Source organism: Aegilops tauschii, chromosome 1 (assembly GCF_002575655.3).
Source record: "Aegilops tauschii subsp. strangulata cultivar AL8/78 chromosome 1, Aet v6.0, whole genome shotgun sequence".
In the NCBI taxonomy this organism is placed as follows: Eukaryota; Viridiplantae; Streptophyta; class Magnoliopsida; order Poales; family Poaceae; genus Aegilops; species Aegilops tauschii.
Genome location: NC_053035.3, coordinates 363,677,239 through 363,701,130, shown reverse-complemented (window position 1 = coordinate 363,701,130; position 23,892 = coordinate 363,677,239). Strand labels below are relative to the sequence as shown.

General features: G+C 43.0%; 2 protein-coding genes across 2 annotated transcripts; one reads left to right on the top strand and one right to left on the bottom strand.

Moving 5' to 3' along the window:
- The first annotated feature begins 1 nt into the window (after position 1).
- On the top strand, positions 2–2,255 carry LOC109779324 (uncharacterized). The gene is made up of 3 exons (XM_020337929.4): positions 2–361; positions 460–519; positions 1,860–2,255. The coding sequence occupies exons 1-3, from the start codon at positions 74–76 to the stop codon at positions 2,034–2,036; spliced, it is 525 nt and encodes a 174-aa protein (XP_020193518.1). The 5' UTR covers positions 2–73; the 3' UTR covers positions 2,037–2,255.
- A 17,588-nt stretch (positions 2,256–19,843) lies between these two features.
- On the bottom strand, positions 19,844–21,036 carry LOC109779322 (uncharacterized). The gene is made up of 3 exons (XM_020337926.1): positions 20,959–21,036; positions 20,613–20,762; positions 19,844–20,074 (listed from the first exon to the last, which is right to left on the bottom strand). Exons 1-3 carry the CDS (start codon positions 21,034–21,036, stop codon positions 19,844–19,846), a joined length of 459 nt encoding a protein of 152 aa, XP_020193515.1.
- Positions 21,037–23,892: the final 2,856 nt, after the last annotated feature.

Sequence of the window (23,892 nt, the reverse complement as noted above, 5' to 3'; positions counted from 1 at the left end):
ACAAATGATAAGCTTCAGGGAGCGAAGCATTCGAGGATAAGAGGAGGAAGAGCCGTTGAAGGACAAAGAAGAGATGACCATGTTGTCGCCGGCCTCCACCCACCTCCTCCGCTCCGGCTCCGCGCCTGCGGCACCCCTGCTGCCTCGCCGCGCCTCCCTGCAGCTCTCCTGCGTCGCCGGCGGAGCCGCGCCAAGGAGTAGGAGACGGAGCGGCCGCCTGGAGGTGGTCCGCGCGGCCACCGCGGAGGTGGCCGAGGCCGCCGGCGCCCCCGCCTACACCAGCGAATCCCTCATCCTCTACTTCAAGGCGGAGGGCACCATGGAGGAGAGGGCTGTTCCCAAGATCACCCAGGCTCTCGAGGTGCATTTACTGTGATTTTTTGCTGACTGGGATGGACGATGAACGTCGGCCGGTAAACCAACCGTCGATTGAGATGAACATGTGCGTGTGTGTTGTAGGGGATGGACGGCGTCACTGACCTGGAGGTGCTCATCGAAGAAGGCATCGGAAGTGTTGTGGTAAATTTGCCCCCCTCTGCTCCTACTTTTCATCGTCAATTGCTCCCAGTATTCAGTGTGCACGTATACATACATGCATTTCTTTTGCGTGGAATATATCTGTCTGCAGTCATACGCTCAAACCATTATCCCAATTTTGTAAACACATTAGATTCTGTGAAGTGCACTATCTGGAAAGTGCAAACGCAAGAATAGACTGCCTTGCAAGCAGAGAGGGCGTTATCGTCAGATAGTATCCTTTTAGTAGTTTAATTTTCGTACAGATTTTGTCAAAAGGAAAACCCACAAATGCTTAAATTTTCTTTTTGTCTGGCACTCAGTTATCTGAAAGAATCAACAAAGAAAGCAAAACACAATTAGCTACACAGAGATCTCTGCAAGCCAGTTCTGTAATCCTGCCTATATTGCTGACAGATTAACCATGGATACATGATCATGGGAGATGAAAGCAGCGCTATAGATTCTTATATCCATTACTTATAGAGTGATTTGTGGTCACAACACTTAACAAACAAAAACGCTGTTATGGACAATGTGGTGAGGACAAGGAAAGCTCCTTGCAGATTTGCAGTGGCTCTATGCTCAGGGCACCTGGAGAGCACAGCAAACAATTATCAGTTTGGTGACTATAACTTTTTTACCACATTGGAAAACAATGTGCAGGGACTAATTAATTTCTTAAACACTTATCTGGTTTTTCACTTAAGCATTTGCAGGGCAGATATGTCCTCGTGTTAGATAACTAGTAAAAATACCACTTAAGTTGAAACTTGAAAACCATTTGTTTTGAAAACCAGATAAAGATCGAAACTCCAAATGGTTAAGATGTACGTAGGGCCGTTTGCACTGCTTTGTTGACGAGCTTCTATTTTCACCAAGAAGTCAAATCTATTTTCAAGTTTTCTCAGACTTCTAAACTTGATTTTCCTTATAGTGTGAGGAAATGAAATACGGCATAACCTTTAGTTTCGTGAAACACCCAAGGCCTAGCATAAACTGCAGTGTTTTGTTAGCCCAAAAAGTACAAAAAAAAAGTGTTAAACTTAGTTGCCAGTAACAACCAAAACATTGCAGTTGTGGAACAATTAAGATGCATGTGCTCATGTTTAAGAGAGTCTCCTCTACTCTGTAATATCTGCTTTATGTGTACAACAGATAATTCATTCCATTTCAGCTTCAAGAGCCTCGATGGCTACAGAAGCGAATTTTATTTAAAGCTCTATCTATGTTCTAATCATGCCATTTTATTTCGTAACGCGATGCGATACACATTATCACCGTTGATGTATGCCTTTTTTTTCCAACCGGGTTGATGTATGTTTTTGCTGGAGCAACTGCAGTTAACGAAGGCGACAACAGTTCAAGCTACTGGGGTCGCCTCAAACCTAGTGGAAGCCATCCAGGGAGTTGGCTTCAAGCTGCAAACTCTTAGCCTCAGCTTCGAGGACTTTGACAAGGCGGATGCTGCTGCTGCTGCTGTCACAGGAGAAGGAGCAGACGTCCAAGCCAGCGAGTGAGCTAAACAACTTCGTGCCTGCGCTGAGTGCACACGATGTGCTCTGATCGTTGGGGTTCAATCTTTCTTCAGACATTTTTTTCTTTAGTTGTCATACACTCGCTTCTAGCAATTTTTCAAGCTGCACGTTTTACCTTCTGGCATGACTACGTACCCTATGTGGGCTTTTAGAAATGCTTCATCTTCCCATCAAAGAAAAAGAAAAAGAAATTCTGCGTCTTGGGAGTTTCCCGTTTCCTTCGCATTGGTGTGTGTTCTTGGCCCGTTCTATCTGAAGTAGGAGGACAAACCGTCTGGTCCGCCATATTACGCGCTGGTTGACCACGCTGCGTCAGCAAACTCACTCAATACGCTTCCCCAGAAAAGAAGAGGATGCCAACCTGGGCCGGTCTTGTAGGAACCCAGTAGATATCACGCCTTGTGAATTCTGCTGCTCCCTTGGATCCATATTAATTAACGCTACTTTAGTACAACTTTATTAGAGCATCTTTAATAAAAGATGTAAAATAGCACGAGACCACTTTTTAATGATGTATATTTTACTTCAGTCATAATTTGATGATGTAAAATACATCATCTATTGAAGATACTCTTAATATGAACCCGAGGGAGTAATATCTTTGTTCATTTAGTTGAATTTAAAAGGATCGAAGGATACCCTCAAGGTTTCATTTACATGCCTAATCATCACAAAAAAATTGTAGAACTAGACTAACCCAAGGATAGACACATCAAACACTCTCTGAGATTCGCACACACATCTAATGGGTCGAAATTTGACCCAGCGTGAATTGAAAATCAGTCGACTAGAACGGTTGGGAAGTTTTTTTAGAGAGGTTCCCTTAATGCATCTCCAATCGGAGTGGGCAAATTTGATTCCCGGAGCGCCTGTCACCCCTTATACCCCCTCCCCTTCCATTTTCAAAACCTCAAACCCATGCAAACACACGCCGTTGACCACTGAATGATGCGAATACACGTAACGGTGAATATAACACACAAATAAAACTTATTTTCAGCGTGGATTCACATATGTTCCACAAGATCATTGAGTAGTTGCACGTGCATCTGTGTATCTTGAAATTGTCGATGCATCTCAAAGTTCACAACATGCTCTGCATCTTGTTCCAGGAGGCGGGCATGCACTTCGCCTTCTCAAAATCATGTGTGTGGGCTGCCACTTTCTCCCTCATCCTCCACAATCATGATGTGCAAGATTACAGAACATGTCATCACCTGCCGCAATGTCTCTGGATCCCACATCACTACACCTCCACGAACAATACCCCAACAAGCTTGGAGCACTTCAAATGGCATTTCCACATCCTCCCTCCCAACTTCTTGCATTTTTGCAAAGAGGCATCGTTTTTTTATCTTGGGAATTGGGTATAGTCTTCACAAACGTCGCCCACTGAGGATAGAAACCATTGACAAGGTGGTACCCCCATGTTATAGTCATACACGTTGATGGTGTAGTTGCACGCAGGAGCATCACCAATGCAAGGTCTCTTGAGCAGCGGAGATTCAAGAAGCACATTGATGTCGTTGTGAGAACATAGCATGCCAAAGAAAGCATGATAAATTCACAAGTTCTTTGACGCCACTACTTCAAGTATGACGGTGACCTCTTTGGTTTTCTCTTGGTACTGCCCGTGCAAACTGGTCTGACAATTTTTCCATCGCCAATACACACAATAGATTGAACTAAACATACCTAAAAGACCTCTTGCTACTCCAAATGTTAATAACGTTTATGTGTCCTTGATATTTGGTTCTTTTGAGTACTCTGTGTAGGTAAATTGCTCCATGGCCTCAATGCATGTGCTCTTCACAGTCGAACGTGCTCATCAACAACATTTATGGCTTTACCTTATGCAATATCCTCATAGTAGTCGTTCATTTCTGCAACTGAGAGAATGACAGTTGTCCGCAACAATCCTTCCTTGGTGTGAAGTAATGATCATATGCCTTCACCCCATTCACTATGGGCAAGAATAAATGAGTGCTCATCTCGAAGCGGCGCCCAAAAAAACCCTCAAAAAACATACCGGGTTGGGTTTGAAGTTATGCGCCACTTATCATATCCCTAGAAACAACGGTCTTGCTCTTTGGTCGAACCCTTGAAGTTGCAAACATGTTCCTCTTACTTCTCCATTTCTTCCTGGATGCACCATCATCATGTCAACATCTTCGTCAGCATCGATGGTTGAATTGAAAGAACCAATGAACCGTCTAAATATGTACTCATCAAGCTCTTTGTAACCAAAATCATCATCCGACAAATCCATCACTTGCCTACAAATAAGTAAAGAATATCAAAAATAGCTTAGACATTTCTTCGAACACATGGCAGGCAAGGTGTATATCCGGCGGAGTAGGGCGTACTAGTGCGACATTCGGGGTGGCTACCGTGTTTGAGGCGGCAATGACAGTCGTGAGGGGTTTGGGGCCCCTGGTGACGGCATCGCAGGATGGGGACATCGGCGAATCTAGGGTTGGAACGACACCAGAGCTAGGCAAGGGGCAATGCGAACAAGGAAGAAGAGTGGAAGAGGGCAGGGCAGAGGAGGTTTGGGGAAATTTAGAGAGATCTGGGGTGGATCCGACGTAATTGGCGTGGCACGTCCATACGAGCCTAAATCCACCCCACATATGAACTGGGTTTGAGAGATCTCGAACAACCCAGGTGATGACTCACAACTATAGAGGATCTATCGTAGTCCTTTCGATAAGTAAGAGTGTCGAACCCAACGAGGAGCAGAAGGAAATGATAAGCGGTTTTCAGCAAGGTATTCTCTGCAAGCATTGAAATTATAGGTAACAGATAGTTTTGTGATAAGATAATTTGTAACGAGCAACAAGTAACAAAACTGAAAAAAGTGCAGCAAGGTGGCCCAATCCTTTTTGTAGCAAAGGACAAGCCTGGACAAACTCTTATATAAAGAAAAGCGCTCCCGAGGACACATGGGAATTATCGTCAAGCTAGTTTTCATCACGTTCATATGATTCACGTTCGGTACTTTGATAATTTGATATGTGGGTGGACCGGTGCTTGGGTGCTGCCCTTACTTGGACAAGCATCCCACTTATGATTAACCCCTATTGCAAGCATCTGCAACTACAAAAGAAGTATTAAGGTAAACCTAACCATAGCATGAAACATATAGATCCAAATCAGCCCCTTACGAAGCAACGCATAAACTAGGGTTTAAGCTTCTGTCACTCTAGCAACCCATCATCTACTTATTACTTCCCAATGCCTTCCTCTAGGCCCAAATAATGGTGAAGTGTCATGTAGTCGACGTTCACATAACACCACTAGAGGAGAGACAACATACATCTCATCAAAATATCGAACGAATACCAAATTCACATGACTACTAATAGCAAGACTTCTCCCATGTCCTCAGGAACAAACGTAACTACTCACAAAGCATATTCATGTTCATAATCAGAGGAGTATTAATATGCGTACAGGATCTGAACATATGATCTTCCACCAAATAAACCAACTAGCATCAACTACAAGGAGTAATCAACACTACTAGCAACCTACAGGTACCAATCCCAGACTTAGAGACAAGAATTGGATACAAGAGATGAACTAGGGTTTGAGAGGAGATGGTGCTGGTGAAGATGTTGATGGAGATTGGCCCCTTCCCGATGAGAGGAGCGTTGATGATGACGATGGCAATGATTTCCCCCTCCCGGAGGGAAGTGTCCCCGGCAGAATAGCTCTGCCGGAGCCCTAGATTGGTTCCACCAAGGTTCCGCCTCGTGGCGGCGGAGTCTCGTCCCGAAAGCTTGCTTATGATTTTTCTTCGGACGAAAGACTTCATATAGCAGAAGGTGGGCACCGGAGGGCCCACAGGGGGCCCACAAGGCAGGGGGCGCGCCCAGGGGGTAGGGCGCGCCCCCACCCTCGTGGCCAGGGTGTGGGCCCCCTCTGGTATTTCTTCCGCTCAGTATTTTTTATTATTTCCAAAACAACTTTCGTGGAGTTTCAGGACTTTTGGAGTTGTGCAGAATAGGTCTCTAATATTTGCTCCTTTTCCAGCCCAGAATTCCAGCTGCCGGCATTCTCCCTTCTTATGTAAACCTTGTAAAATAAGAGAGAATAGGCATAAGTATTGTGACATAATGTGTAGTAACAGCCCATAATGCAATAAATATCGATATAAAAGCATGATGCAAAATGGACGTATCAACTCCCCCAAGCTTAGACCTCGCTTGTCCTCAAGCGGAAGCCGATAACGATAAATATGTCCACATGTTTAGAGGTAGAGGTGTCGATAAAATAAAATACGGACATGAGAGCATCATGATCAATCTTATAACAGTAACATATATGGATATTGTCATATGATTTCTTATGCTCAAGTAATAATCTATTCACAATGCAAAGTATGAATCAGAAACTTTATTGAGAACTAACAAACTATCATCTCAGTCATTGAGGCAATTGCAATTTATCATAACATCAGAAAGAGTCTATGTCAGAGCTTTTTAGCAAGTCCACATACTCAACTATCATTTAGTCTTTCACAATTGCTAACACTCACGCAATAATTGTGGTTACGGAGTTTTAATCGGACACAGAGAAAGATAGGGGCTTATAGTTTCGCCTCCCAACCTTTTACCTCAAGGGTAATGTCAACAATAATAGTTCATCCTAACTTACATCCAATTAGATATATGTATCAGGATCTTTCCAACACACTGTGCTTGCCAAAGGATAAAATGTAAAAAGGAAAGGTGAAGATCACCATGACTCTTGCGTAAGGTAGAAGATAGAAGTAAAAGATAGGCCCTTCGCAGAGGGAAGCAGAGGTTGCCATGCGCTTTCAGGGTTGGATGCACAAAATCTTAATGCGAAAGAACGTCACTTTATATTGCCACTTGTGATATGGACCTTTATTATGCAGTCTGTCGCTTTTATTTCTTCCACATCACAAGATCGTATAAAGCTTATTTCCTCCACACCAATCAATCATACATATTTAGAGAGCAATTTTTATTGCTTGCACCGATGACAACTTACTTGAAGGATCTTACTCAATCCATTGGTAGATATGGTGGACTCTCATGGGAAAACTGTGTTTAAGGGTTTTTGGAAGCACAAATAGTATCTCTACTTGGTGCAAAGAATTTGGCTAGCATGAGGGGGAAAGGAAAACTCAACATGTTGGATGATCCATGACAATATACTTTATCTCAAATATAAGAAAACATAACCCATTATGTTGTCTTCCTTGTCCAACATCAACTCTTTAGCATGTCATATTTTAATGAGTGCTCCCAATCATCAAAGATGTCTAAGATAGTATATTTATATGTGAAACCTCTCTTTCTTTATTACTTCCTATTAATTGCAACGATGACCAAAGCTATGTTTGTCAACTCTCAACAATTTTTAATCATCATACTCTTTCTATGTGAAGTCATTTCTCTCCATAAGATCAATATGATCTATTTGTTTCTTTTTATTCTTTTATCTTTTCTTTTATTCACTCAAGATCATAGCAAGATAATCAAGCCCTTGACTCAACACTAATCTTTATTATATAGCTCACGGACTCGATTACAAAGAGGGATCGTAAAGCAAAACTCAAAATTAAATCATACTAAAATTTTATTCTACTAGATCAAGATATTACTAATAAGGATCAAACTAAGAAAAACGGTAAAGATAGGAGATGTGGTGGTGATACGATACCGGGGCACCTCCCCCAAGCTTGGCAGTTGCCAAGGGGAGTGCCCATACCCATATGGTTATGTCTCCTTTGTTGGTGAAGAAGATGGTGATGATGGAGTTGTTGATGATGACAGTTGTGTCTTTAGCTTCTTCATACTGTAATTGAGAAGGGCAATTTCCTCCTTTAAATCATCGACCTCCGATTCCAGCTTCAAGATCTTATCACATAAATCTCCTTTGCTTTTCTGCCGAAAACGAGAAGGAATAGATCGGTTGTTAGATAGTTTAGCCCTCTTAGGGAGACTAGATTTCTTGAACTTCACGTGCATATCCCCAGGTTGAGGTAGAGGGACATCCTCCTCCTCCAAACTTGAATCATTGATCCTCATAAAATGAGCATCCTCCTCCTCATCCGTAGTTCGACCACAAGGAGATAGATCCCCATAGGTCTTTGGGTCAGCAATGAGGTGTGAGACATAGCTCTCTCCGTCGGAATCCTGAGATGACATCTTGCTCCAAATCTGCTACAGAAACAGCTCGAAACAAGAACAAAGGACAATTGTGTGGTACATGAGTCAAAACCTTCGGGAGATTATATAATGAATTTTTACCGACCAAAATACGTATCGTGAAAGAAAACGGAGTCCGGAGAGCACACGAGGTGCCCACGAGGCAGGGGGCGCGCCCTCCACCCTCGTGGAGGCCTCGTGTCCTTCCCGGACTGCTTCTTATTTTTCTATTTTTCTAAATATTCCAAAACGGAGAAAAATCGCCATTAGAACTGTTTTGGAGTCGGTTTACTTACCGTACCACATACCTATTCCTTTTCGGAGTCTGAAACGTTCCGGAAAGTGTCCCTTATGTATTCCTCCGGGGTTACGGTTTCAATAACATTGGTTTCAACATTTATAGGATTACCTAAGATATAATGTTTAATTCTTTGACCGTTCACCACCTTCGGATTTGTGCCTTCAAAGTTGTTGATTTTTATGGCACCGGAACGATAGACCTCCTCGATAACGTAAGGACCTTCCCATTTAGAGAGAAGTTTTCCTGCAAAAAATCTTAAACGAGAGTTGTATAATAATACATAATCACCTACATTAAACTCACGCTTTTGTATTCTTTTGTCATGCCATCTTTTAACTTTTTCTTTAAACAATTTGGCATTCTCATAGGCTTGGGTTCTCCATTCATCAAGTGAGCTAATGTCAAATAACCTCTTCTCACCGGCAAGTTTGAAATCATAGTTGAGCTCTTTAATGGCCCAATATGCCTTATGTTCTAGTTCGAGAGGTAAGTGACATGCTTTTCCATAAAACATTTTATACGGAGACATACCCATAGGATTTTTATATGCAGTTCTATAGGCCCATAATGCATCATCCAGTTTCTTGGACCAATTCTTTCTAGATCTATTAACAGTCTTTTGCAAAATTAATTTGAGCTCTCTATTGCTCAATTCTACTTGACCACTAGACTGCGGGTGATAAGGAGATGCAATTCTATGATTAACATCATACTTAGCAAGCATTTTACAAAAAGCACCATGAATAAAATGTGAACCACCATCAGTCATTAAATATCTAGGGACTCCAAACCTCGGAAAAATAACTTCTTTAAGCATCTTAATAGAAGTGTTATGATCAGCACTACTAGTTGGAATAGCTTCTACCCACTTAGTAACATAATCAACAGCAACTAAAATATGTGTATATCCATTAGAAGCAGGAAACGGTCCCATATAATCAAAGCCCCAAACATCAAATGGTTCAGTAACAAGTGAATAATTCATAGGCATTTCTTGACGTCTGCTAATATTACCAATTCTTTGACATTCATCACAAGATAAGACAAACTTATGGGCATCCTTGAAGAGAGTAGGCCAATAAAAACCGGATTGCAATACCTTATGTGCAGTTCTATCTCCAGCGTGGTGTCCTCCATAAGCCTCGGAGTGACACTTGCGTAGGATCTGTTCCTGTTCATGCTCAGGTACACAACGTCTAATAACACCATCTACTCCTTTATAAAGATGTGGGTCATCCCAGAAGTAATGTCTTAAATCATAGAAAAACTTTTTCTTTTGCTGGTATGTGAAACTAGGTGGTATAAACTTAGCAACAATGTAATTATCATAATCAGCATACCATGGAGCAGTATGGGAAGCATTTACGACATTTAGTTGTTCATGAGGAAAGCTATCATCAATAGGTAGTGGGTCATCAAGAACATTTTCTAACCTAGACAAGTTGTCTGCAACGGGGTTCTCAGCTCCCTTTCTATCAATAATATGCAAATGAAATTCTTGTAGCAAGAGAACCCATCTAATAAGTCTAGGTTTAGCATCTTTCTTTTCCATACGATATTTAATAGCAACATGATCCGTGTGAATAGTTACTTTAGAATCAACAATATAAGGTCTGAACTTATCACAAGCAAATACAACTGCTAAGACTTCTTTTTCAGTAGTAGCATAATTTCTCTGAGCATTGTCTAGAGTTTTACTAGCATATTGAATAACATTTAATTTCTTACCAACTCTTTGCCCTAGAACATCACTTACAGCACAATCACTAGCATCACACATAATTTCAAAGGGTAAATTCCAATCAGGTGGCTGAACAATAGGTGCAGAAATCAATGCTTTCTTAAGTATTTCAAATGCTTCTACACAATCATCATCAAAGACAAATGGTATATCTTTTTGTAATAAATTAGTCAAAGGCCGAGAAATTTTTGAGAAGTCCTTAATGAACCTCCTATAAAACCCGGCATGACCAAGAAAGCTTCTTATACCTTTGATGTCCTTGGGACATGGCATCTTTTCAATAGCATCAACTTTAGCTTTATCAACTTCAATACCTCTTTCAGAAATTTTATGCCCCAAGACAATACCTTCATTAACCATAAAGTGGCACTTTTCCCAATCCAAGACAAGATTAGTTTCTTCACATCTCTGCAAAACTCGATCAAGGTTGCTCAAGCAATCATCAAAAGAGGATCCATAAACGGAGAAATCGTCCATGAAAACCTCACAAATCTTTTCACAATAGTCAGAGAATATAGCCATCATGCATCTTTGAAAGGTAGCAGGTGCATTACATAAACCAAAAGGCATACGTCTATAAGCAAAAGTACCAAAAGGACAAGTAAAAGTGGTCTTAGCTTGATCATCAGCTGACACACGTATTTGAGAGAAACCAGAATAACCATCTAGAAAGCAAAAATGTGTATGTTTGGATAATCTTTCTAGCATTTGATCAATAAAAGGTAAGGGGTAATGATATTTTTTAGTAGCTTTATTTAATTTGTGAAAATCAATTACCATCCTATAACCTGTAATAATTCTTTGCATAATCAATTCATCTTTATCATTAGGAACGACAGTAATACCTCCTTTCTTAGGGACACAATGGACAGGACTTACCCACTGACTATCAGCGACGGGATAAATTATACCTGCCTCAAGGAGCTTTAGTATTTCCTTTCTTACCACTTCTTTCATCTTAGGATTCAGCCGTCGTTGATGATAATTAACTGGTTTGGCATATTTCTCCAAATTTATTTTGTGTTGACATAGAGTGGGACTAATGCCCTTAAGATCATCGAGAGTATATCCAATAGCAGCACGGTGCTTCTTTAGAGTTTTCAATAATTTTTCTTCCTCCTTTTATGAAAGGTTAGCACTAATAATAACAGGATATATCTTCTTTTCATCAAGATAAGCATATTTAAGGGTATCAGGCAATGGTTTAAGCTCAAACACGGGATCACCCTTGGGTGGAGGAGGATCCCCTAGGATTTCAACAGGAAAATTGTGTTTCAGAATAGATCCCTGTTTAAAAAACACTTCATCTATTTCCCTTCTTTCATTCATAAACATATCATTTTCATGGTCTAGCAAATATTATTCTAAAGGATCGCTAGGAGGTACGGCAATAGAAGCAAGACCAATAATTTCATCTTTACTAGGTAGTTCCTCTTCACGGTGTTGTCTACGAAATTTAGAGAAGTTGAACTCATGAGACATATCACCTAAACCAATAGTAACAACATCCTTTTCGTAGTCTATCCTAGCATTAACAGTGTTTAAGAAGGGTCTACCAAATATAATGGGACAAAAGCTATCTTGTGGGGAACCAAGAACAAGAAAATCAGCAAGATATTTAGTTTTCCCACACAAGACTTCAACATCTCTAACAATCCCAATTGGTGAAATAGTATCTCTATTGGCAAGTTTAATTGTGACATCAATATCTTCTAACTCAGCAGGTGCAATATCATGCATAATTTCTTTGTATAAGTCAATAGGTATTGCACTAGCACTAGCACCCATACACATAAGCCATGATAACAATGATCTCCTATTTTAACAGAAATAACAGGCATGCCTACCACAGGTCTATGTTTATCTTTAGCACAAGGTTTAGCAATTCTAGCAGTTTCATCACGGAAATAAATAACATGCCCATCAATATTATCAGCCAAGAGATCTTTAACAATAGCAATATTAGGTTCAACTTTAACTTGCTCAGGAGGTGTATAAGTTCTAATATTGCTTTTATGAACCACAGTTGAAGCTTTAGCATGATCCTTCATTCTAACAGGGAAAGGTGGTTTCTCAACATAGGCAGTAGGAACAATAGGATCATTATAAGTGATAGTTTTTTCTTCGACTTTAATAGGTGCAGCTACTTTTACTTCTATGGGAGGATGATATTTAAACCACTTCTCCTTAGGGAGATCAACATGAGTAGCAAAAGATTCACAGAAAGAAGCTACTATCTTAGAGTCAAGTCCATATTTAGTGCTAAATTTACGGGAAACATCGGTATCCATAAAAGATTTAACACAATCAAACTTAGGTGTCATACCTGACTCCTTACCTTTGTCGAGATCCCAATCTTCAGAGTTGCGTTTAATTCTTTCCAATAAATACCATTTGAATTCAATAGTCTTCATCATAAAAGAGCCAGCACAAGAAGTATCGAGCATGGTGCGATTGTTATCAGAAAGCCGATCATAAAAATTTTGAATAATCATTTCTCTTGAGAGCTCATGATTGGGACATGAATATAACATTGATTTAAGCCTCCCCAAAGCTTGAGCGATGCTTTCTCCTTCGCGAGGCCAAAAAAATATATATAATTACGATCACGATGAACAAGATGCATAGGATAAAACTTCTGATGAAATTCCAATTTCAGTCGTTTGTAGTTCCATGATCCCATATCATCACATAGCCTATACCATGTCAATGCATCTCCCTTCAAAGATAAAGGGAAGACCTTCTTCTTAATAACATCATCGGGCATACCTGCAAGCTTAAATAATCCACAAACCTCATCCACATAGATTAGGTGCTCATCAGGATGTAATGTTCCATCTCCTGCAAAAGGATTAGCTAGCAGTTTTTCTACACCCGAAGGAATATCAAAGTAGGCATTTTCATTTTCAGTAGGTTCAGTAGGTTGAGGAGCAACTCTTTGCTCTACTGGTCGAGGTGAAGATACCCCGAACAAGCCCATCAGAGGATTACTTTCCATAGTAACAAGTGACAGTAAATTTCAGCACACTATATAAATTTTTCCTTACCAAATTCCACTTACCAAAGGCGCTTCACTCCTCGGCAACGGAGCCAGAAAAGAGTCTTGATGACCCACAAGTATAGGGTATCTATCATAGTCCTTTCGATAAGTAAGAGTGTCGAACCCAACGAGGAGCAGAAGGAAATGATAAGCGGTTTTCAGCAAGGTATTCTCTGCAAGCACTGAAATTATAGGTAACAGATAGTTTTGTGATAAGATAATTTGTAACGAGCAACAAGCAACAAAAGTAAATAAAGTGCAGCAAGGTGGCCCAATCCTTTTTGTAGCAAAGGACAAGCCTGGACAAACTCTTATATAAAGAAAAGCGCTCCCGAGGACACATGGGAATTATCGTCAAGCTAGTTTTCATCACGTTCATATGATTCGCGTTTGGTACTTTGATAATTTGATATGTGGGTGGACCGGTGCTTGGGTGCTGCCCTTACTTGGACAAGCATCCCACTTATGATTAACTCCTATTGCAAGCATCCGCAACTACAAAAGAAGTATTAAGGTAAACCTAACCATAGCATGAAACATATAGATCCAAATCAGCCCCTTATGAAGCAACGCATAAACTAGGGTTTAAGCTTCTGTCACTCTAGCAACCCATCATCTACTTATTACTTCCCAATGTCTTCCTATAGGCCCAAATAATGGTGAAGTGTCATGTAGTCGACGTTCACATAACACCACTAGAGGAGAGACAACATACATCTCATCAAAATATCGAACGAATACCAAATTCACATGACTACTAATAGCAAGACTTCTCCCATGTCCTCAGGAACAAACGTAACTACTCACAAAGCATATTCATGTTCATAATCAGATGAGTATTAATATGCATATAGGATCTGAACATATGATCTTCCACCAAATAAACCAACTAGCATCAACTACAAGGAGTAATCAACACTACTAGCAACCTACAGGTACCAATCCCAGACTTAGAGACAAGAATTGGATACAAGAGATGAACTAGGGTTTGAGAGGAGATGGTGCTGGTGAAGATGTTGATGGAGATTGGCCCCCTCCCGATGAGAGGAGCGTTGGTGATGACGATGGCGATGATTTCCCCCTCCCGGAGGGAAGTGTCCCCGGCGGAACAGCTCTGCCGGAGCCCTAGATTGGTTCCGCCAAGGTTCCGCCTCGTGGCGGCGGAGTCTCGTCCCGAAAGCTTGCTTATGATTTTTCTTCGGATGAAAGACTTCATACAGCAGAAGATGGGCACCGGAGGGCCAACAGGGGGCCCACGAGGCAGGGGCGCGCCGAGGGAGGTAGGGCGCGCCCCCACCCTCGTGGCCAGGGTGTGGGCCCCTTCTGGTATTTCTTCTGCTCAGTATTTTTTATTATTTCAAAAAACAATTTTCGTGGAGTTTCAGGACTTTTGGAGTTGTGTCAGGACTTTTGGAGTTGTGCAGAATAGGTCTCTAATATTTGCTCCTTTTCCAGCCCAGAATTCCAGCTGCCGGCATTCTCCCTCCTTATGTAAACCTTGTAAAATAAGAGAGAATAGGCATAAGTATTGTGACATAATGTGTAGTAACAGCCCATAATGCAATAAATATCGATATAAAAGCATGATGCAAAATGGACGTATCACCAGGCATACGGACCGTTGAGAGCCCAGTTGCAATGGCGGAGCTATGTTGAGGCCGGGGGAGGGGGGACATTGCCTCCCAGCCTTGGGATTTTTTCTGAAGAATTTATTTATGTAGCCGCATAGATTGAAGAAAATATAGACTTTTACCCCTCCAATAGCTAATATTTTTTCATTAGTCTCCCCAGTCATCCCAAGCTAGCTCTGCCACTGCCCGATTGAGTGGCGTTTTATGACAAAGAAGATCTGCCATGATGATACGCCCGAACATATGGGGCAAAGTAGGGGGTCCAGTTGAAGATTCTCGTATCTCGTATTATCCCGTGTAGAGAAGCGCTGGCTCTAGCTAATGATCTCTCTATCGCGAGTGAATAGCAAAAAACTACCACAGTACGGGCTATCGTTGCAAAAAACTACCGTTTTTTTTAATTTTTCACAAAACTACTAGAAAAGTGGTGGGCTGTTCAAAAAAACCCTAGTGGCCGAACGGTTACAGTTTAAGTGTGTTTATGACACGTGGGGCCCGCCCGTCGGGTTTCTGTCGGCCATAGGCTGACGACGCGCGGGTGGACGGCTGTTAGGGCGTGCTGTCCCGACCAAGTCAAGACGACCGCGCCGTGTCCTCTGTTCCCCCCTCTCTCTCACTCCGTCTCCCTCTCCGACCTAGGCGATGGCGTCGGCGGCGGGGTAACCAGTCGACGACGACCACTTGACGGGTGGAGGTGGAACGGGGGATGGAGGCGGAGAGTACTCGGAGGTTGATAACTGGCTGGGGAGCGGTAGCTTCGCAACCCAGCCGGCGGCGGTGCCGCCACCGTAGCAGACACCACAGGCTTCACCGCCATCGCAGGCTGCGATGCCACAGGCTGCACCGTCGTCGCCTGAGAATCGCTAGTTCTCGCTTGAGTACAGAGCGGCAAGGTTTCTTGCTGGCGCTGTGCAGGCGGATCCGACCAACACCCACCACTGGGCCTCTGCATTTGGAGGGCTGGAGTAAGATTTTTTTCTTCTGTTCATCAGCTCCTTCAACACACTCTGCATTCGTGCTAGTTTGAGTACTCTGCTAGTTTAGTTCAAAGTTCAGGCAATCTTTAGTTAGGTTTTTAACCAAACCCTAGGTTAATGCAGCTGTGATTCATCTTAGAACATGCACTGGTTCAGAGTAGTTAGTTGGATGCACCAGTTGCATTTTGAAGTGAAGGATTAGTTGGATGTGGTAGAAATGCATGGTGGATTCATAGAAGCATTTTTTGGATTCAGATTCCTTACTGTACTTTTTAGTTAGTGTTAACTGAATTGTGTAGCAAAAAACACTTATTTAGGCCTTTGAAATAACATATTATGTAATGCAGGTTGGATGATGAAATTTGGGAGGTGAGGCTGCATTTCCAGGGTAGAGATAACATGGAAAGGAGATTTTCTGTTTTAGACATCACTTTTCTCAACTTGATAGCACTTACCGAAATTGAAGGCTATGGGTCAGATGACTACATGTATTGGGTAAAGAAGAAGGAATTGGACAGGAAGGTTTATTGCTTCTGGACAGTCAAGATGCAGTTGAAGAAATGTTAGATCACTCTGATTTCACAGTGCTGAATATTATTGTGGCCAAGGCAAATGAAGATAGAGATGTTGAATTTAACATGGGTCACAATGTTTGTGAAGAACAAGTTCCAATAGGCTGCCCATTGGGGGTCCTGATTTTATATTAAGCCTATCACAAGATGGAGTGGTTCACCCTCTTGAAGTTAATGTGAACACACAACAGAGCTGCAACTTGAACATTACAGATGCTCCTGGTGGTGATGATGGACAAGCTGGTGGTGAGGATGGATCTGATGGTGTACCAGATGATGATATTGACAAATCATCCTCAGACTTTGAGATTGATAGGGGTGACTATAGAGGGATAAAGATGTCTTACAAGGCTTGGAAGAGAGGTGAAGAAAATATTGTAAATGAAGAAGAAACAAATGATGCAGAAGACATACCACACTCTGAAGGTGACAGTGATGTTTCAGAGTTTTGGCAGGAGGAGAAAGAGGCTGACAGTGGAGAGGAGAGAGTTGTGGCAAAAGGCATGCCTGAGAAACTGAAGCCTGTTAGAAGAGCAGCAGTAAATCCAAGTCCTACTTCTAGAGCTCATAGTCAGCCAGAGATCCCCAAGCTTCAAGATTTTGTACCTGAAACTGATGAATATTGCTTCCCTGGTGATGTGGGCATTTCTGACTCAGATGGAGAGGCTCCAAGACTACCTTCTGGAAGGAAGAGAAGATTGAAGAAGAAGAAAGAGAGGAAATGGTATGACCCAAATCTACTAGATGAACATGAGCAGTTGTGCAAGGACCTTTGCTTCACCAATGTGTATGACTTTAGAAAGGCTTTGAGAAATTTTCATGTTAGGACTTTGAGAAACTTTCAGTACCATAGGAATGAACCAACAAGGATTATTGTTTGGTGCCCACAGAGGAAGAATGGCTGTGAATTTTTCATGACTGCCTCCAAAGTAGCCCATGATACATTCACAATCAAGAAGATTCACTTGGATCATAGTTGTGGAGCTTGCGAAGAGAGTACCAAGGTGACTACAGAGTGGGTTGCAGAAGCTGTGGAGGACACGGTTAGATCAAATGTAAAGGCTGATGTAGAGACAGTTCTGAAACATACTAAGTAGAAGTTTGGGGTGCATGTACCTAGGAGTTTGGCATATAGGGCAAGACTGATGGATGTTGATGTTGTGCAAGGTGACCATAGAAAGCAGTATCTCAGGTTGATCGAGGGACTGCCTACAATGCGTGCTTGACACAAACCCTGGAAGCAGGTGAAGGAAATATGCCCTAGAGGCAATAATAAAGTTATTATTTATTTCCTTATTTCATGATAAATGTTATTATTCATTACATGTGTTCTTCAGGATGGCCTAATGAGGCCATTTTAGGGTTGGTCGACAACTTGCCCCCCTGGATGGCCTACTTGAATCTAGGGGGCAAGTTGTCGACCAACCCTAAAATGGCCTAATTAGGCCATCCAGGGGGGCAAGTTGTCGACCAACCCTAAAATGGCCTCATTAGGCCATCTAGGGGGGCTTGTTGTCGACCAACCCTAAAATAGCCTAATTAGGCCATCTAGGGGGGCTTGTTGTCGACCAACCCTAAAATGGCCTAATTAGGCCATCTAGGGGGAAGTTGTCGACCAACCCTAAAATGACCTAATTAGGCCATCTAGGGGGCAAGTTGTTGACCAACCCTAAAATGGCCTCATTAGGCCATCTAGGGGCAACTTGTCAACCAACCCTAAAATAGCCTAATTAGGCCATCTTTGGGGGGCAAGTTGTTGACCAACCCTAAAATGTCCTACTTAGGCCATCTATGGGGCAACTTGTCGACCAACCCTAAAATGGCCTAATTAGGCCATCTTGGGGGGCAAATTGTCGACCAACCCTAAAATGACCTAATTAGGCCATCTAGGGGGGAAGTTGTCGACCAACCCCAAAATGGCCTCATTAGGCCATCTAGGGGGCTTGTTGTCGACCAACCATAAAATGGCCTCATTAGGCCATCTAGGGGCAACTTGTCGACCACATATAAATCATCCATCCACATAAAAATGCTTTCATTCATAAAACAAGATAGATCATTCATGAATTCATTCATACATACAAATAAGCCATCCTTTCATTCAAACACATAATACTAGATAGATCATTCATACATAGACATAAGCCATCTTTTCATTCAAACACATAATACTAAATAGATCATTCATACATAGATCAGTACATATAGATAGATCCTTCAATACATATATATCAGTTCAGTACATACAGATAGATCCTTCAACACATCAAGGAATGATTCATACATAGATCTAGGATTAATATAACATAACCAGAGCACTCCTCATGGGTACAGAATGCTGGTCCACCTCTGCCTAGTTACTTGAAATGGATGAAAGTTGGCCCTCCTTCTTGCCCAGTAGATGATATCATCATCTCTAGGGTTAGAGCCATTGGGGAATGCCTCCGGGAACTGCTCCTTGTCCTTGCGGTTGCGAGCTTCCAAGATCTTCTTAGCCAGACGGCGGTGATACTCAAGCCTGTACCTTGTTGCCGCCGCTGGCCTTCTCCCCCCTATGCTCTACTGCTCTTCTTCTCTCTCTTTGCATCTCTCCGATGGCCACCTCCTCTTCTGCATGTACAACCTATCCAGGGTCCATGCCCACTGAGCTACGGATCTAGGGATTTCTCTGGCGGCTGTGGGGAGGAGAAGGTAGGGGTTTGGGTTACAATAGGGTTTCTGGCTTAGGGTGGTATTTATAGATGGACACTGGGTGCTGGTAGGCAGGCTGCAAGTTTGGATAACAGCCCAGTTCCAGGCCCACATTGGATAAGTGAGACATTTAGCCACACTGTCAAATAAAATAGCAGAGCACTACAACACTTATTCACTGCAATAAAACAACTAGAACTAATAAAACAGTTCTTCACTGCATTATTAAGATAGGTTCTGAACACTGCATCATTTAACATAACTTAAACATTGGCACCTCCCTTCACTCCAGTTACCATAACTTATGCAGTTCATATAGTGCTGCACAAACTATACAACTACCACCATCAACTTGCATGGCCTGTTACATATAGTAGGCCAACTTACTTACTTATCAACCATAGTCTGATCTTCATGACTCTAGTATGGCCTTGATTTGCTCAAGTTTTTCCTTGCTCCCATGGCCAGCATTGAGCAGATCAGCTACAACTTTCTCCAGCTCTTTCTTCTCATGTGCAAGAATTTCCCTGTCCACCTTGATCTTTTTCATAGCCTTCCTAGTATTGTGAATTATGTCTGCCTGGGCCTGAAGGATACACCTCTGCTCCTTTTCTAGCCTAAGCTTCTCCATTTCCATCTTCATCTCCATCTCTAGCTCTTCATTCTGCTTCTCAAATTTTCATCAACCATTTTCGGAAACTCCTCACACAGATGATCCTTCTCCTTCTTCAATTTGGCTAACTCAGCATCATATGCATTCTTGTCTTGAATCCTGCCAAGGTTTTGCTCATGGAACAATTCCCACAGCTTGATGAGGCAGTTCTTCAGTATATCAGGGTGGACTGGATCAACCCACTTAACTACACCATAGTTCACACCTCCCTGCTAAGTCAAACAACAATATTAAATTCAGAAATAAATTTAGTTTGGTCAGACAACACATACTTAAGGAAATGCATATATTCAGTACTCATTCAGTTAAAACAGAGTTAATATACAAGGAGATGTACAAATTCAAAAATCTATGCAATTCAATACAGTTAATATACAGATGATATATACAGAGTTAAGCTAGAGAGGATACACACTCATAACTCAATCCAGTGCCAACTATTTTATATTAGAGATATTAGGTAGCATTTCTGCACTACTCTAGCTACAAAGACAGAGCATTTTCTGCACTCTACTTAACGCAAACAGAAACCAACACTTAGCATAATTGAATCACTGACTGTCTGCAATCTTCAAATCACTACACAATAACTGAATCCATCCAGCATAACTAAATCCACTAAGCATAATGATAACCACAAAGCATAAATGAATCACTAACTTCATATATAAAGTAGAAAACCACTCTCTGCAAATAAGAACACTCACTTCAGATAACAATGAGCTACTGATTTACTGCATTACTCACCTGAACAGGGCATCCATAGAACCTCCTCCTAGCATTGTCACCTTCAAAAGCAACACACTTCCTAGGCATCATCTGGTGCAGAGTGCACTTGGCAACCTCCTCCATGGGAGCACCACACCACAGTGGCTCAGGGACGGTGTCAGGTGTGTCCTACATGCAGTAGAAGGTAGATCAGACAACCAATGTGCATCCAACAGTTGCAGATCCATCAAGCACTGGCTACACCAAACCCTTAACCAAAGGAATCCATCCATACAAATATGCATATCATCAACCCTAATTCCTAAATCGATTGAACCCTAACCCTAACCCTAAATAATGGCAGAGGGAGGAGGGTGAGACTTACAAAGTACTCCATGTCCATCAGGTTGCCCCCCATGATGTCGCCGTCGGAGCTCTCATCTCCATCATTCCAAGAAGGCATCCTGGCCGGCGACGAGGAAGGGAGGTGGTCGGCGACGATGGCGAGCTCTCGGGAAGGGGAGAACAAAGCGAGGGGGAGAGTGGGAGTGGGTGACTAAGCACCTGGTCGGGACGGCGCCCTAACGGCCATCATCTCGCGCGCCGTCAGCCACGGCCGACAGAACCTGACGGGCGGGCCCCATGTGTCATAACCGGGCTTAAACTGTAACCGTTCGGCCACTAGGTTTTTTTTGGAACAACCCACCACTTTTCTGTAGTTTTTTGAAAAATAAAAAAGGGTAATTTTTTGCAACGATAGCCCGTAATGTGGTACTCCCTCCGTTCCAAAATAGATGACCCAACTTTGTGACTGAAATTGTACGGTTGTAGCTACAATCTCTATGATGATGTTGCCATGCATGCCTCTAGTACGATTGTTGATGTCATTCACAACCTCTTTGCAATTTGAAGCAATCAAAACATGGGCGACAGAGGAGTGAATAGCAAAAAACTACTCCCTCCGTTCCAAAATAGACCCAACTTTGTGATTGAAATTGTACGGCTGTAGCTACTATCTCTATGATGATGTTGCCATGCATGCCTCTAGTACGATTGTTGATGTCATTCACAACCTCTTTGCAATTTGAAGCAGGAGTAGTTTTTTGCTATTCACTCCTCTATCGCCCATGTTTTGGGAGTAGTTTTTTGCTATTCACTCCTCTATCGCCCAGTTTTGATTGCTTCAAATTGCAAAGAGGTTGTGAATGACATCAACAATCGTACAAGGGGCATGCATGGCAACATCATCATAGAGATCGTAGCTACAGCCGTACAATTTCAATCCTGCACCTTCATCATCGAAGGTAGAAGTTTGAGCATCGAGACACATAGCCTCGGTAAATATGCTATAGGTCTTTTCGAAGGACGCCATCCGTGGCTTCTTCAACCTTCGATCTACTTCCTCTATTCCATAATATAAGAGCATTTTTAACACTTGTGTAATGTCAAATTATGGGACGGAGGGAGTACTAAATTGTATATGTATGAACATTATTATTTAATTAATTAAGTGGAACGTGTTTAGCGTGAAGAAACACCACGCCCCGGTCCAACCTTTCCCTCAAGCATGTCGGCATGTCGCCGCGTACTTCTTCGGGTTTCTACTGCCCCTTCCCCACGCCGTAGGGCCTCGCCGGCATGCTGTCCCGCCCCCGCATCCCTGCGTCCTCGCCGCCGCCTGCGTCCGCGGAAATTTTCCATGGCACGAAGCGGAAACAGTCTCTGGTGAGAAAAATGAGTCTGAAACAGCTGCTCGGCGTGGAGTGTGAGCGCAGACCAGTGCACCACTCTTATCTGCTGTCATTTCCATCCTTTGTTGACTGCTCTGGCCAATGCCTCATTCCCAGTGGCATGCTTCCTTGACCAGGCAGGCAGCAAAAACAAACCCCAAAGACGGGCTAGTGCTCCAGGAATCTCAACACCTGAAGTCCTGAGCACCCGGTAAAGGGTGATGGCCCGTTTACAAGTGAAACGGTTACTTATCAGGTTACCGTCACATCTTGTGAAAGACGGGGCACCACAAAATCAAAAGACCACTAGTTGGTGTACTCAGAAGTCTCGAGAAATCTTGACGCACACATCCGGCGACAAAGCTACGAATATCCGACTCAGCAACCGCCGTGACACCGAGAGTCTGAGACAAATCCATTCGATGGTCATGCCAAAGGAAACCAGCCGGAGCATTCCAAGCACCACGTAAGCGCGGTTCAAGGCCTGCCATGGCAGACAGGAACGTGAGAAACCCGCGAAATTTGACTCGGCCAGCCGCGCCGCGCCGCGCCTCCATCCATCGGTGTAGCATCTCCGGCTCTCGGAGCTAGCTCAGATGCTGTGTGTGTGATCGACAAAAGGAGAGAGGTGCAACGAGAGTAGTAGACCGTACAAAGGCATTGCTTATAGAAGTACATGTGGGTCATGGTCACTACGCCCGATGGCAATTGTAAATGCCCCCCAAGAGGTTTTAGAGATGGGATACAAAATTAACCGGTCCTAGGTGACGTGGTTCGTGCAAGCGGGGAACCAAAAGGGAGCTCCGGCATCTGCCCCGCGCAAGAACCTCGATGCTGGTAGAGTATTAAAGAACGGAATCGTACACAGACACATCAAGTTACAAGAGAAAACCAGGTTGAAATATGGTCGTGAAATTTAAAGGACTGCTTCATGATTGCCGGCTGAAATGGCCTTAGCCGGAAATTCACAGGGCACGCACCTGCCCAGCTCTTCCTGGTCGCACGATTGCTTCACTATCCACGGAGTCGTTGGATTCCACGCGAAGGCAATGTCAAATTTTAAGCTTTAGTATTTAAAGCTTGATGGTTTTGTCGTACATTCATATCAAAGTTTCACACTTGAAACTTGGTGAAATTTTAAGAACTCTGTCGGCGTTCTGTGAACGGGGATCCCCAGACTTGCCTGCCTGCGGCCCACGGCGTGGCTCTGCGCGTGGGCCCGTACGGCCCATCTTCATCAACAAGGCATTCAAGACCTCGCGAGGGGCCAAGCCTCGCGAGGCGGACGACACAAGACCTCCTCAGGAGCGGCCTCACCAGGTTGGCTCGCGAGGAGCGGAGAGATCAAGGCAGGGCAAACCTCGCGAGGTTCTCGTGACGTGAGCCATGACGATCAAGATCAGGCGGGCGCCAGCGCGCGCAGTGTAATTGTTTCTCATTTGGTGCTAAGGAAGCAAGCGCAGACGCGGAGTACCAAGGCGTCAAGCAAAGATTTCCATATCGGTGCAACGAGACCAAGACCAGCAAGACGGCAAGACGGAGGTCACCATGGAGCCCAAGGCGGCGTCACCACCAGAGCCTTTGGCAGG

Excerpts from the sequence above, each read along its gene's own strand:
- LOC109779324 (XM_020337929.4), top strand. The coding sequence starts at position 74 with ATGACCATGTTGTCGCCGGCCTCCACCCACCTCCTCCGCTCCGGCTCC. Across the intron at positions 362-459 it reads AGATCACCCAGGCTCTCGAG|GGGATGGACGGCGTCACTGA; the intron begins GTGCATTTACTG and ends TGTGTGTTGTAG. Across the intron at positions 520-1,859 it reads AAGGCATCGGAAGTGTTGTG|TTAACGAAGGCGACAACAGT; the intron begins GTAAATTTGCCC and ends GAGCAACTGCAG.
- LOC109779322 (XM_020337926.1), bottom strand. The coding sequence starts at position 21,036 with ATGCCTTCTTGGAATGATGGAGATGAGAGCTCCGACGGCGACATCATG. Across the intron at positions 20,763-20,958 it reads TGATGGACATGGAGTACTTT|GACACACCTGACACCGTCCC; the intron begins GTAAGTCTCACC and ends TACTGCATGTAG. Across the intron at positions 20,075-20,612 it reads TCTATGGATGCCCTGTTCAG|GGAGGTGTGAACTATGGTGT; the intron begins GTGAGTAATGCA and ends TTGACTTAGCAG.